This window comes from Pteropus medius, unplaced genomic scaffold (assembly GCF_902729225.1).
Source record: "Pteropus medius unplaced genomic scaffold, Ma_sr-lr_union100, whole genome shotgun sequence".
Classification (NCBI taxonomy): Eukaryota; Metazoa; Chordata; class Mammalia; order Chiroptera; family Pteropodidae; genus Pteropus; species Pteropus medius.
In genome coordinates, this window is record NW_024354875.1 from 8,037,030 (window position 1) to 8,052,790 (window position 15,761).

The window sequence follows — 15,761 nt, forward strand, 5'->3', positions numbered from 1 at the left end:
GTTAACAATAAGAAATCTAGTCTCATATATCTAACATTGTACTGGCTCCAACAAGCTACTTTCTAAGACAGCGGTCCCCAAACTTTTTGGCAACAGGGACAAGTTCTCTTATGAGAATCTAATGCCTGATGACTTGAGGTGGAGCTGAGGCGGTTATGCTAGTCCTGAAGAACAGATGCAAATACAGATGAAGCTTGGCTAGCCCCACTGCCCGCTGCTCACTTCCTGCTGGGTGGCCCAGTTCCTAACAGGCCACGTACTGGACAGGGGTGGGTCGCAGCCTAGGGGCACTTGCTCTAAGAGATAGTGACAAGTTCCCTTGATACCACAACTATTGCTAATAAAAATTAAGCCAACAAAAAAAAGCAAAACAAAAATTTTAAATTGTCAGGATGCTTCCATTTCTTTAGTATCTAAATCTCTTCACAAGAGTTATTTGACGATCTGCTTAAATTTCTGTGAAAAAATTACTATATGTTAACTGCTAAATGATACTAATAAATAAATGAATGTGTATGTGTTTTTTTTTTCCCATTAGCATACGAAGAATTCAACTCACATGAAAGTAAATGAGATGTTCTGAGCTAAAGCATAATATATTTTGGTACAAAAAATTTTCTTGATTCCAAATGAGAAAAATAAAATCTTTTGTTTTCTATTTAGTTAATATATTTCTGCCTTATAGGTATATATGCATGCATGTACAAAAGCATGCATATATTAGGTATGTGTATACGTAACATATGTATAATATATATCATATAAATAATATATGTATATATTATATAATATATATGTAATATATATTATATAATATATACATATATAATGTTTTATATATATTTATGGGATGTGTTATATGTGTGCATATATCTATATGTAAACAGAGCAACAAGAAAGATGTCTTGCAACGTAATTTGGAAGTTAGTGGGGCTGATAAAATATAAACATGAGATGTGATGGTACGAAAGAAATATTTAACAAACTTACTAATAATGAGATATTTTTATGAAAAAAATAATCTATGTGTTCTCAAAATGATAATGACTATTCTTTTTAAGAGAAAAATAATATGACCACTTATAGTATTTAGGACTGGCTTTGCTTAATTAAAAGAGAAATGTGAAAAATAATTTTTAGAAACCTTTTATTTACAGGTATTCAGTAGACACACAAAAAGACAGAAGAAACAGAAGTATTGTGTGGGCTGCAGTTTAACAGGTATTTATTATATATCTGAAGCCTCTTTTAAAGCTGATTTCTGTCATTAGACTTTTATTCTGTATAACATTATTTATTGTACTGTTTCTTGATTTCCACTCAAGCACTAAGCTCCCAATTATTATTCTGTAGCCTATATCTATCAGAAGAGAGGAGTCAGGTTTGGCAAAAAATAAATCAAAGAAAAACCCCTTGTAGAGTTTTTCCCTTTTAGTTAAGTTAGATGCTATCCTGCTAAGGTTCCTAGTAATTATGATAAATAGAAAAGGTAGAAATCCAGAATGTGCTTTAGGCTTAACTGTTGCTTCACAGCCAGAGATACTCCATTACAATACTCTTGGTTATTCATTTTTTGGGATAGCATTTATCATGCTAAACAGTATTTTCCTGAATAACCCATTCTAATTTTACATTTCAGACTAATCTAGTTTAAATACTTAAGAACGAAATGCGCCAACAGCACAGAATTTTTTCTTCATGTTTTGGTTTGTTAAAAATATCATAACTGTGTTATGGCTAGGATTAACATTGAAGTAATGGCAGATTCAACATGGCATTGACCAATGATTAGTACTTACATAGAAATTTTAATATTGATGCTGCATTTTTTTCTTATTTCTCCTCCAAGATTTACTTTACTATTTTACTTTACTAAAATAACTGTTATTTAAAATATTATAATATATGTAACAATTCCTATAATTTATTATTGAAAAATACTATAAAGGTTTAAGCTATATATATAATAAGAGATTGAATCACATTAAATTAAAGGTTTAATCTATATATATATATAAGCTATATATATATATAGCTTAAGGTTTAAGCTATATATATAATATAAAAATTTATATATATATTTATAAAAAATTGAATCACATTAAATTAAAGGTTTAAGCTATATATATAAGCTATATATATATATATAGCTTATATAGCTTTTATATATATATATATAGCTTAAGGTTTAAGCTATATATATATATAGCTTAAACCTTTATATATATATATATATATATATATATATATATATATATAAATAATTTATGTGTTGATGGAAAAAATGACTGAATGATCCAATGATCCATTCAAGTCAATCTGGTTCTATGATTGGCTATAATTGGAAACTTAATCTACTAAAACCTTAAAGTCAACAAACATATCAAATAAAATATTAAATCTTATCATCTTTTTCTTTTAAATATATTTTAAGACTTTTCCATTTTTCTTATTCTTTGTGCCATTATCCCAAGTAAAGGCACACATTCTCTCACACCTGAATTATTACAACATCATTCTAACTTCTCTCATTGTTTCTTAATCTTTTGAAATCTCTTTTGTAATAGTCAAAGATCCTGTAATAAACAGAACACATTAAGAAGGCAGTTTTAGGTACAACAAGCAGTCATATTATTTTCCTCTTAATTATTTAGAGAGTTTAGGGCTTGGCCAAGGGACTGATAATGGATTTTTCCTAGGTCTGTTACCAGGAGATGGTGAAAGCTGCAGCTAAGAAAAAAGAGCCACCCAGCAAAAGCAGAGGCCACTTGATGGAGGAACTCAGCCACTGCAAAACCACTGTGGATGGCCATGAAAGGAAAGGAGATGAATAAATACTCTGACTTCTTCCTTTGTTCACCATCTAATCCCCGGCTTACTACGGATTCAATCCAACTTGAGGCCAGAAGGTGAAAGCCAGGGTGATGTGGTCCACAGAAGTCATGTGGAACATGGCAAAGACATAAAGCTGGGATAACTAGAACTCCCTCCAGTTAAGATTTCCAGTTAAAATATTTTAATTTCACATATTTCTTCTTTGGTTAAAAGCCGTCAATGAATTCTATTCCCTAGGCAGTATTGTGCAAACTAGCCCGACTAAAACATCTGACTTCAGAAAAAAGGATCAGGATGCTTATGAATCCTCTATTCTGAGAGACCCTGACACTAATAATTTTTCCTGATATCTTTCTAGAAGGATAATATACAATAAGATACGTAGAGAAGCTAGAGCATGAATTAAATGAGTAGAGCATGAAAACCAAAAAGAAGAGGGAAATAACAAAAGAAAATAATTAGCATTGAAAGGAAAATAATTAGCATTGAAAGAAAAATAATTAGCATAGAAAAAATGATGTGGAATTAAAACAAAGACTACAAAAAGAGTGTAGGCTGGTAAACAGATGATAAAATTAGATTATGGAAGAAGATTAAATACGCTAAAGAAAGTAGAAAATTCATGGTTGTGTTCAGTGGGTAGGTAAAAAATGATTTCTAGTTTATGAAGAGTAACAGAGAAGAGTGGGTGGGTAGGAAAATGGCCACAGTGTACCAATTTCCAAAGAACTGCTGAACCTGTAGCTTTAGTTACATATATTCAATCAAAAAAGAGTGTGCTTTATATAAACTTAGAGCCAGGAGAATGTTTTCTTTGACAGTAATTATGCATTATCTTTAGTGCCATTATTTGCAGAATCTATTTTTTTTTTAAATTATTTATTCTGGTCTATTTACAGCAGGCTACAAAATATTCCATTTAAACATTTTTCTCCATGAACATTTTTCCAGCCCACTCTTTAATGAAACTCTGTTTAATAGTAACAGTCCTGCAAATAAAATTTCAAGCTAATAAATCCAAAATCTATTTTTCAAAGTAAATGAAAGTGTGAACAAATGACAGGAACACTAAAGATGGCCAACATTTCCAAATATTGTGATAGAATGTTCAAAATTTATTCTTTTCCAGTAAAAAAATGCCATGATCTTTCAAAAAATTAATCCATCTCTGAGACCTTGAAGGGAAAGAGGGGCAAACAAAATTCTTCCATTCAACATATGTCATAATGCACAGCAAATCTGAGCTAATACTACCTGGGAGTGTAGGACATGAAGCTGTCTATTAAATATAGACACTGATCGAATCTCTAAATGATAGTCATGTGTCCTTCTTTAAGGCAGTAATTTATACTGAGGTATTTAAGTATGTTAAAAAATAACTTTTTAAAATAAATGTAATATATGAAGGTACAATATATACATTATTTAGAATTCTTCTTTAGATTAAGGGCAATATTAAGAGGCTGAAGTTATCCTTTATCTATTTTTAGTATTTCTTGCCTCCTTTTGTTCACATCGCCTCAAATAATATGTACTCTCTATATAGAATAGGAATATTAATTTAATGTGATTCAATCTCTTCCTCCCGTTTCACGTATATATTTTTAAATTATTCATAATGAATGGTCAAATATGGCCATTTTAATATTTCATATGTAAAAAGAATATTCCTCTTAATGAATATGTGAATTTATAAAGCAGACAATGCAAATTATAGTACACTTATTTGAAAACTAGACTGTGACTATAAGCATTTTCTCTCAAAGATGACACTGCTCTCCAACCTCTGAAATAAACAAAGTAATACTGCTTCCTGAACTTGAGAAAAGATATATTCCTGTTGCTCTGAAATTTTCTGGGGTTTTCTGCTGGTGATACAATGCTTCAGAGGTAGTTGGAAATGTGCTTTCAGAGCTAACCATAAGTACTAAATATAAAAGTTATAATATTCCACATACATATGCATTAGGAAATTGTTAGAGATTCCTAATGAAAGCTGAAGCCTTTGAAAAGCACTTTGCCTTTGAGACATATATCAAGTAGAGCCATTTACATGAATTTAGTATCTGGTCTTCCAACATTCCTACAATTATAAATATGCTTCCAGAATAAAAACAGAGAAGAGCATAACATATTACAAACATTTTCAAATGCGTTCTAAGTAGTACTCGGAATAAGTAGGGGTAAGTGAGGGAATAAATAGAACAGTCCTCCTCTGACTCAGTTCCAACCTCAGCCAATTTCTTAAAGATATGTTAGATAATCACTGATTGATTAGAAGTTTCAATCCATGGATAAAACATTGAACTATAGTGCGGCAAGGTAACTTGTCTAAATCAGAGAGTAACCTAGACCAAAGCCAAATATACCAGTACCCCATCGTGCCATATTTGGGATAGATAAGGTTGTAGAAAGTGTCTGAAAACTCAGAATAATACTTAACATTTATTTTTTTTTAAAGTATATGGAACATATATGATATTTATAAAATAACAATCTATTTAAACATATACGCAATTTAATGTAACGTCTTATTCAAGGGACACGACTAGAAGACATGATTGATACTGAAATGTTAAAAGTTTTTTAAAAAGGCAGTTAATTTCAATTTATTTTACTGGAACATTTCTATAGTAACTGAATTGTGTTTTGCTCCCTTTCATTAACTTTTATTGTATTGTAAACAGAAACGCATCAACACTGTTGGCACAAAATAGCCTGTGAAATCTACTGTTTGTAATGAACTGTGAATGATAAGGATTTTTTGTTTTCCTAAAATGCTAAAATGCAATATTTTACCAAGAAAGAAACACTCAAGAATATTGTGAAATTGGCAGATAGTGTTTATTAAATTCCCTCTCCTTTTTTGGTGGGCTTCAGTAGATATTTAAATTTTCTAAGCATCCAAATACAACAAAATACTCCCTTTGTCTTTTTAAATGTCCTCTGTTCCTCGGAATGAAATCCATTCAATATATTTTATGCTATTTCACCAGTAGCATGCTGAGATCTAGATTCCTTTTCCAACATGAATTAGATGATCACTGCATGGGTTATGATTTGGATTTTTAAATCCAAACACTGAACAGCCCACTCACAACACATTGATTTTCCAGAGCAATAAAGAAACAATTCAATTGGACTACAATACTGACACTTCAATATAGAATCTTTAGGTCTGAGAGTATAGAACAAATGAAGAGCCATAGTCACATAATTACATAAATTTTAAACAAATTGTCCACAAAGTAAAAGACAGTTCAGTGATAAACTATAGTTTAGAATCATACACAGCCATTACTCTTCAGATAAATTAGCAGTTATGAGTATATAGTTTTCCGGTATGCTGGATAAAATATGTACAAGATCAAATGATTTAACATAAGTTTAAATCCTTTAGTGATACAGAAAAGAATATTCTGAAAAAATTTACTAGAACAAATAGATTTTAAAACTCAAGGTCAAAGATACCTTTTTCTTGGCTCATTCTTTTGTTATTACTATTCACACTGTATTTTCAGTCTTTTTGTCAAGAAGCTAACCACCTCTATAAGATATCTCAAGTTTAATGGCACACCTAACAGAAAATGAGGAAAATTAAATCCAAATTTATGTACTTTGATAAAAGCAATCAGAATGAAATTATAGCCTAAATAGAATTTTCTGGTATTTAACTTTCTTTTCATTAAATGGAAAACAGAATTTCTAAGTTAAGGTAGAAATGCAAAGTTATTGCTGAAATTTCTCTCAGGAGAAATTTGTAACCTATTTTACAGATGTTTCATTTAGAGGAGGCAGTACTTTTTGAAATGCATAAAATCAATAATAAAAGATCTTTACTGTGGCCAAATTCTAGGAATTCTGTGACATGAATTTCCAACTAAGATGTAAAAGTTTTCTTTAGGCAGGAGATGTAGTTAGTTTAGAATATCAAACTGTAGCATCAAATTGTCCCACCAAGAAAGGTGTACATTTTTAAACAATATTATTGTTCTCCTCACTCTCTTAAAGAAACACACAAAAAAAATTGTATTTAATGAGATCATGCTTTCTTTTACAATAATTATGTTCTGGAAGCATACGTTTTTGTTTTTTCTCATATATTTTTCTCATATAGTTTGTAATTTATTTAAATCAATTTGAAGAAATTCAGGTATAGATATGCATTTATTTGTATAAGTGTGCCCTTATGCATTAACTGTTGCTATTAGAAAATATAACAAGCAGGCAACAGATCTGCAGTCTATTCAAAAACAAGGAGGCTCTATGGAGAATGGAATAAAAGCAGGCTTTGGAACGATTTAGATATTGTTCTGATTCTTCCAATTACCAAATATTTGACTTTGGACAAATTACTTAATTTATTTAAACCTATTTCCTTGCTGCAAAATGGCTTTAATGGTGCCTAAAGCATAGTGTTCCCTGATGGAATGACTAAAAGAGCACATAGGGCATCAAGCAAGGTTTCTTGAACAATATAGGTTTCTAATACAAGTGTGAGTTTATAAAAGGATGGTTCCAGTTCTTAGCATCACAGTAGTAGGCTAAGAAAATCTCCATTGAAAGTCAAAAATAAGTAATAGTATGAGCAAAAATTTAATACAATCTCATGCTCAAGAACATAGGTCTTCTCTTCTCATTGATTTGATCAGTTTCCAAGTGTTCAACTTTAAAAGATGTCAATAGCTTTTGTAATAATACTCACAAGAAACTGAGTATTGGATTGGCAATTGGAGATTTTCATCAAGGCTGAGTGAAGAAGCATTTGATTATTATAGATTGCCATCCCCTCTCAGGCTTAAATTGAAGAGTAACTAGAAGTTAAAACTTTTGGATTTGGCAAAGATTCTGAAAGGGTATGTGACTCACCTAACTGGAGGCTTAGAATTTTAATTCCGGCATTCCCTTCTGATGTTTTTTTTTTTTTTTTCCCCAACACCTTATTTCTATAGATGAGGCAACAGAGACCCAAGGAAGTTACCTATAACTTCCAGGGTGTAAAAGTTATTTAGCAATAGATTCCACTCTAATCATCCTCATCTATAGGTTCTCCAAACTTCTGTTAAGATCCTAAAGGTTTGCTTCTTCCAGTCTGATGATATCCTTTCACTTAAATATCTGTACTGAAATGAAAGTTTATTACTTCTTATCCACAATCAAAGCCTAAAATTTTGTGAAGAGGGTTGTGCTTTGGAAATTGTAAAGAATCAGTCCCAATATATAGACATGTATGAAAAATATTATTATTTAGAATCATTCTGCTTAGAATATACTTAGAATCATTCTTTTTTTAAATATAAAGACATATAAATTTAAAAACTAAATATTTCAATCTGAAGAACACTGAATCACCAAGTCTCTCATCGATCATATTTTATGTCTTAAGATAAAGAAGAAGTAGAGAAATTTACTCATTTGCAATCTTTCTTTTAGGTAAATTATCAGGTGTTCTTAAGTGTTTTTTAGAAAAATATACAATAGAAACTGTTTAACCACATCTTTAGAATGTCTTTTATGCTAACTCTTTTGTTAAAATCAATGTACCTCTCAGCAGAGCTATTAATCTTAGTATTGGTATATATTTTAATTATTTAAAAAGTATAAAAATATATATGAAATTAATGTCTTCAAATAATGAGCTATTTTATATTTTCCTAGCTAAGTTGACAATAACATAAACTATTCACTTAATGTTTGCAACTCAACTGCCAATATTTCTACTATTTCAAGCTTACAGATCTCTCTTACTTATTCTGCTAAATGACTACCGAACATAAAACTTTCTCCCCATTCCCACAGCTATAATCACTTCAAGTATTTTCTCCTGAAATATTTTAACAGCCTCAAAATTGGTTGCCCTTCCAGAGTCTTTCATTTTCCATGGTGTTGTCAAATCTAATAAGAGCACTCTATCAACTAAACACCTTCAATGGCTCCCCATGACCTAAAGAATAAATTCTAAATTACATAGCATACAAACCCTGTCACAGTCCGGCTGCGATTTGTCCTTGTCATTATCTAATGTCATTATCGCCCTCTTATAGGACTTCTGGTCATAGCCAAATTATGTAAACCCTTTGCTGTTTCAAGACTCTATTACATCTTTGAACATACTACATCCTCTGTGTGAAGAATCCTTCTACATTTTCCTATATGGAGAGCTGAAATTACATCTTTTAGAGTTCTCAAAGAACCTCTCACTTAGGTAATGGCTTTCATACTCCTACCTGCATTTTCACAATATTTTGCATATACCTCTAACCCCAATCTAATTTATATCTTTACTTGCACGTTAGTTTTTCTCATTTAACTGAAAGTTTTTTAAAGACAGGGACTTACTCATCTTTATAACTTCAGGACTCAGCATAATGTGTGGCACAAAAGAGACATCAATGAATGTTTGTTGAATAAATAAGTGAATAAATGAATGAATGAATGGGTAGACCAAAGGAAAGAAATCAGAGAAATAAAAAAAAAAAAACACTGAAACTTTGATTTAAAATAAATTGACTCAGTTATGCAGTAGCATGCATAATACCTCATGGTATTATATAATTGTTATTTTTATATAATTATAGAATTATTAGTGTAAAAAAAAAACAGTAGAATGATATACACAGGCATTAAGGAGAGGTTCATGTGACTAAGATTGCAACCAAATGTTCCTGACCTAGCGAATCAACTAATATTTTGTTGTTGTTTGCAATATAGTGTTTAGATTTGGTAGGAAGGTGGGTTAGGTAGAAGAAGTAGCAAAGAAATATGATGGAAATTCTTAAGCCAATTCTCAAGCCAATTGCAAGTCAGATATACCTTGGAGGTAACCTGATATATTGGTTAGGGTACAAAATTCAGAACCTTTAGAAGTCCCTGGGCTGGACAAATAATAACAAAATAATGCTTCATTTCTGGAACTACTATCTGGTTTTAATCAGATCATATTTTTGGGGGGGAGGTAAGCTTTCTAAACTTTAATGTTCAACTCAAAATGTAATTTTTCTCCATTATTAAAATTTTACTTATAAAAATATAATTCTGAAATTTCTCATACATCTTTCATATTCTCAAATTATTCTTTCGGTATTGGCACATCCCATACTTGTGGTAAAGTCTGACTCCAGTTTTAATAAATTTAATTAATGAGAATAATTATACTAGTCTCATTAAGAGAAAAAAAGAGGTCAATGACCAAACTAATAGAAATATTGTTATTGATATAATATCTTAATTTTGCACCTCCAATTACACCTAGAGTAAATACAAGAAGCAGAAAAATCCTATTTCAAACATGGCAAAGAATGGCTTTTTCATTGGTTGTAGAGTTGGCATAATTCATGCTGCCTACAATTAGTAGCTCATTAGTAACTACCAAGTAATCATGGGCTTGCATTCTGATATTGACAGATACCTGATAAGGCACTTAATAATTTTTTTCACTAGTCTTCTGAGAAAGCCATCATAAGAAAATATTTCTAAAGATAGTAACTCTTTCACTTCCCTTTCAAATTTTAAAATATTAATAACATCATACCTGAATAACTTTCAGCCAAATGTTTTACTCTTTAATAGATTTAGGACCATTTTTCTCGGCAATATATGTCCCTCTATCCAAAGTCAACATCTGTACCATGATTGAGGAACACTATACTTATATGCACTTAATTTCATATTAAGTTTTCAAAGCATTAGTCACCTACCATCTGACATGATATTTAAACAATTAGTTGGAGAAGGAATCAATAGTTTCTAATAGACAATATTTTTGGCTACAGTTTTTGTTATTTTAGACACAGAGGTTTAAAAAATAAGCAAGTACTTGATGCTGCAAGATATTATTAATGTCCATCTATCTGGCCAGAAATTGTTTACATTTTATTGTACAGTAAAATTTTAGTACAAAGTAATACCTTCACAACAAATTAGTACTTTATATAGATATTAAAAATGGACAGGTTCATGGTTACATGGGGAAAATACTGATTGCCAAAATAAAACTTCCAATTATATCATCTAAGAATGTTGCAAAACATTACATTATTGATTCTTTGGAGGAGATATAACTGCTGAATTCTAAGTGTGATTTCTATTTGCCAACATGACTTTTGCCGTAATTAAATTCTAAAGTGATCTGCAAAGCATTCTTCACTCAAATTGCATCTTCAGGAGTTTCTTTATATCTATAATTGAAATGCCAACACCTAAATAAGTGACTCATCCAACTATACTTGTCATACCTCAATGTTCTTACCCTTAAAAAGGAACCTCTAAAAGTTCTGTTAGCTTTTTTAGTTAGAAGGATGAATTTGTTTAAATAGTAACTGAGAAGAACTAACGCAAAATTATAAAATGATGTGACTTCAGTGATTTTTACTTTATTAATTAATTCATTCATTCTGTGGTACCATCCTTCTCTGTTCTCTGGACTCTATACATTTGCAGGGACTCACCAGATGATTAGATAATCAATAATCTTCCTTACCACCTCTCTTCTTTCCCTCCACAAGGAGTTTTGTTCTAAGCTTATTCTAGAGAAGAAAACAGTCTGATAAGCTAGCCTATACTTATATGTAAACTTTATTTGGGATCTTTCCGTGAAACTTGTACGTTCTGAGATATTTGTAGATGAAAACACCTAATAACAAAAGTGACATTATGTCATTAAAAATCAATAAACATGTATTTCTCTTCTTCATTCGGGGAAAAATCAAATCCTTAAATAGCTACCTACACCTCAAATATTTTGTGTTCATTTGACTTGTTCATTGTTTCTGTTATATCCTTGTCATATTCCAACCTCATTTTTTCTTTACCATGTCTTTCTCCATTATTCTTCTTAATTTCCGCATCCTCAGCTATTTTTTCTCTGACTTCTCCCCCATCCCTGATTCTAGTATTAACTCTCTCATGTCCAATTGCTACATTCATTTGTTTTATACTTAGATTTTAAATCTATTTAGTTATAAAATATAGAGCAATAAAGTATCCATAGAGTTTTAAATTCATATTCAAATTATGATCATTCTTGAATTTTACACTAAATTAAAAGCTGTTTTCCATGTTAAATTTTGTTGCCACTGTTGATTAGATAATTATAAATTTAATCATGTATGTAATATAATTAATAACTTTAAAATAATATTACTTCACTGTCTTTAAAGAATTATACTTTTCCTTAGTGTTTTAAGAAAACTCAACCCTACCAGATTGTAATAATGACCTTATGTTTACAAGCAAACATCCTTCAGTTTAAAATCAGTTAGGATATATTTTTATATTAACTTATAAGATATTGTTGATTTACTATAAAAACTGTTTAGAAAGTACAATTAGAGAAAACCTAGATGGAATCAAAATAATTATTATGAATGATTATAAAAGTTCTGAATAAATGTATTTAATTTCTTATTTATCAATGGTGTCATAAAGGAGTATGATAAGCAATCTTAAATTAAGACATGTATTTGATGAAAATATATATAATTAATATATATTTTTCTAAACAAATAATTTATGCACTGGTAAATTACTGAATCATTTGTATTACTGGACCAACCTTTGTGTCTATGAGATCCATCCATGTTGCTAAATTCAATGTGATTTTCATCAGCCCAGTAGAGTCTGTGGTTGACATAATCTATTGTTAGTGCCATAGGTCTAGAAATCTTGGTTTCTATGACAACACTCTGATTGGTTCCATCCATTCCAACACGACCAATGTGAGGATACTCACAGCAGTCAATCCAATACAAATACCTAGGAAAGAAAATCAATAGCCATTTTGTTTATGGACACTCAAGTAGTAAACATTACACAGTCTTTCACTTGCTCAGCTTTCCAAAATTATTTTTTGGTATCTCTATAATTGTAGCTTCTAAGAAGCATACTTCAATGCAAACATTTCTTATGATTTTTTTGGTAATGTATAGCATGCTTTTACATATCCATATAAGGTTAGACATGTTTCTTTTAGCATACAAACTCACATATGTATTTTTCATGCGTTAACAAATTATAAATGCCCAAAACTAACAGATATAAATCTTCAAAATGCATTTATAGTATTGGAGAAATAAAACTATACAGACTTCTTTTGGTTTGTTACATATGAAAAATTCAAAATTCATTACAGAAGAATACATTATACTTGCTTGATTCTGCAATTGTCCAATGTCATACTTTGTTGCAAATAATCAAAGCTGAAAAATGAGAACTTAAATGAAAATGTCAGAAGGAGAGGTCTAAATTTCACCCATATAATATGTACCTGAGATCACCTCTGAAAAATCTTAGCCCCAAATAATATCTATTCTGTAAGTTATAATTAAGTATAAACATATAAAAGAACATCTGCTTGTAACCATAGCAATAGGCTTTTGTTATTCCTGATGATGTCATTTACTGTTCAATATAATACATTATATTTCTTTAAAATAAATTAAAATAGAAGTCTGCTCACAGTTTTTACTGTTTTTTTTTCCCCTGTATTTGGAGAATAAATTCAGAGTATTTTCTCTCAGCTACAATTATTACTGACTTAGAATTATAAAATCAATTCTTGATGTTCATTCCCTGTGTTTTTTTGCCTAAATATGGAAATCTAGGTTTAAAAAAGAGTAGAGATTTTTTTTTTATGTGACTGGTTAGTTTAATAAAATATTTCTTTGTCTCCCCACAGAATCTAAAACTGAATTTTCATTCTTGGTATGCCTTTCATTTCCTCACAACAAAACTTCCCTTATGACACTTTTCTTTGAAACATGCAGATTATTTACATACCAATATATTGGTTTGTGTATAGATGCAGGTACAATGTCCTTGTGGCTATAATCTTATGTGCTGGGTACATCCAATTGTCCATTTTTTATTCCTTTTAACAGTGAATTTAACAATCTCTGTGTTAGGTGCAAACAGTGATTAAACCATGGCCTTTTTACTAATGGAACTCATTTTCTAGATAGATAAATATTTATACCCACAATAGTCATCCACCTGAAACTAACATTTCATATGTCAATTATATCTCAATAAAAATAAAAAATAAATAAAACAGTAATATAATGTTATGTGTTCAATATGTGGTGTCTGCTTAGGCACAATTGGGGAATTTTTCACAGAAGTGATATTTTCTGCTGTTGTTGAAAACATGGAAAATTATTTCAATTGGAGAAAAAGCAGAAGGGCATCTTAGGAAGAAAGTACAGCATAAGCCCAGATACAGAAGCATAAAATGTGTCTTTTCTTAATTTATTTGCAACATCATTATACATATTGGCAAAAATTGATATACTGAGTATATAAAGTAAGTCTCAATACATTTGCATTAAAATATAGTTCAAATTCAAAATAGCATCTAGTATTATTTTCTTATGGTACTATTGTAAACAGACTACTAGAAAAGAAAAACAAATGAAAATCTCCCTCAAAAATAAAACATATTGTTGTCTATCACCACGCACCAAAATTAACTCAAAATGGATTACAGACCTGAATATAAGAACTGAAACAATAAAATGCATAGAAGAAAACATAGGAACTAAATTCAAGGACCTTGGACTTAAGAGGATTTTATGAATTTGACCTCAAAGGCAAGGGAATTAAAAGCAAAAATAAATGAATGGGACTACATCAAACTGAAAAGCTCTGTACAGTAAAAGAAACTGTCAACAAGGTAAAGAAACAACCATTTAAAGAGGAAAATATATTTGCAAACACTGCCTCCAACAAAGGCCTAATATCCAAAATATACAAAGAACTCATACGACTCAGTAACAACAAAAAAAGAAATGATTCAGTCAAAAATGGGCAGAGGACCTGAACAGACACTTCTCTCAAGAAAACATACAGATAGCCAACAAACATATGAAAAGATGCTCAACATCTCTAGCTATTAGGGAAATGCACATCAAAACCAAAATGAGATACCATCTCACATCTGTTATAATAGCTGTTATCAACAGGACAAGTAATAACAAATGCTGGAGAGGATGCGGAGAAAAAGGAACTCTCATACACTGCTGGTGGGACTGCAAATTGGTACCGCCTCTATAGAAAACAGTATGATGGTTCCTCAAAAAACTAAGAATTGATCTATCATATGATCTAGCAATCCCTCTACTGGATATTTATCCCAAAGACTTGAAAACCCATATCTGAAAAGATATTTGCATATCGATGTTCATAGCAACATTATTCACAGTGGCCAGGACATGGAAGCGACTGAAGTGCCTTATGATAGATGTTTGGCTAAAGAAGCAGTGGTACATATATACAATGGAATATTACTCAGCCATAAGAAGAGATGAAATACTGCCTTTTGCGACAACTTGGCTGGACCTCTAGATAATCATGCTGAGCAAAATAAGCCAGACGGAAAAAGTCATAAGATATCATTTATATGTGGGATATAAACCTAAAAGCAATAAATGAACAGAACAAACAGAGACTCATAGACATAGATAATAGACTAGTGTTTACCAGAGAGTGGGGAGAGAGAGAAGGAGAGAGATAGATGGGGTTAAAGGGGTCAAATATGTGGTGACATAAAATCTTTTACTTAAAAGACTCTGAGGAAGTCACTTGGCCATTTCGAGGTTGAATTTTTTTTATTTATACTATAAGAATAATAGTAAAAATAGTCATCTTTCCCAGAGACTCTGAGTAAACAGTATAAGCATCTAAAGTGATAAAATTCAAAGATAGTTTTCTAATTCATAAAATGTTATAGAAGTGGTATTATCTTCATTATTAATATTATATGGGAACTCTCAATCCCAATAGATTTACAAACTGATCATATCTTTCTCTTATATCTGCCCCTTTTCCTGTATTTTTTATTTCATGGGGGAAATTTTTCTTCTAGTTACCTGTTTGCCCAAGCAAGAAGCCTTGTAAGGTTTGTATTGTTGTCCCTGTTGTATTATGTTTTG

The 15,761-nt window shown here is 30.6% G+C and overlaps 1 protein-coding gene across 1 annotated transcript in view; it reads right to left on the bottom strand.

The window, feature by feature from the left end:
- The window catches only part of LRP1B (LDL receptor related protein 1B), a 1,647,539-nt gene that overhangs the window by 186,730 nt on the left and 1,445,048 nt on the right, over nt 1-15,761 (bottom strand). Inside the window, exon 60 of the mRNA XM_039855262.1 lies at nt 12,389-12,588. Within this exon, the coding sequence (XP_039711196.1) occupies nt 12,389-12,588 (200 nt within the window). The remainder of the gene's footprint in view (nt 1-12,388; nt 12,589-15,761) is intronic.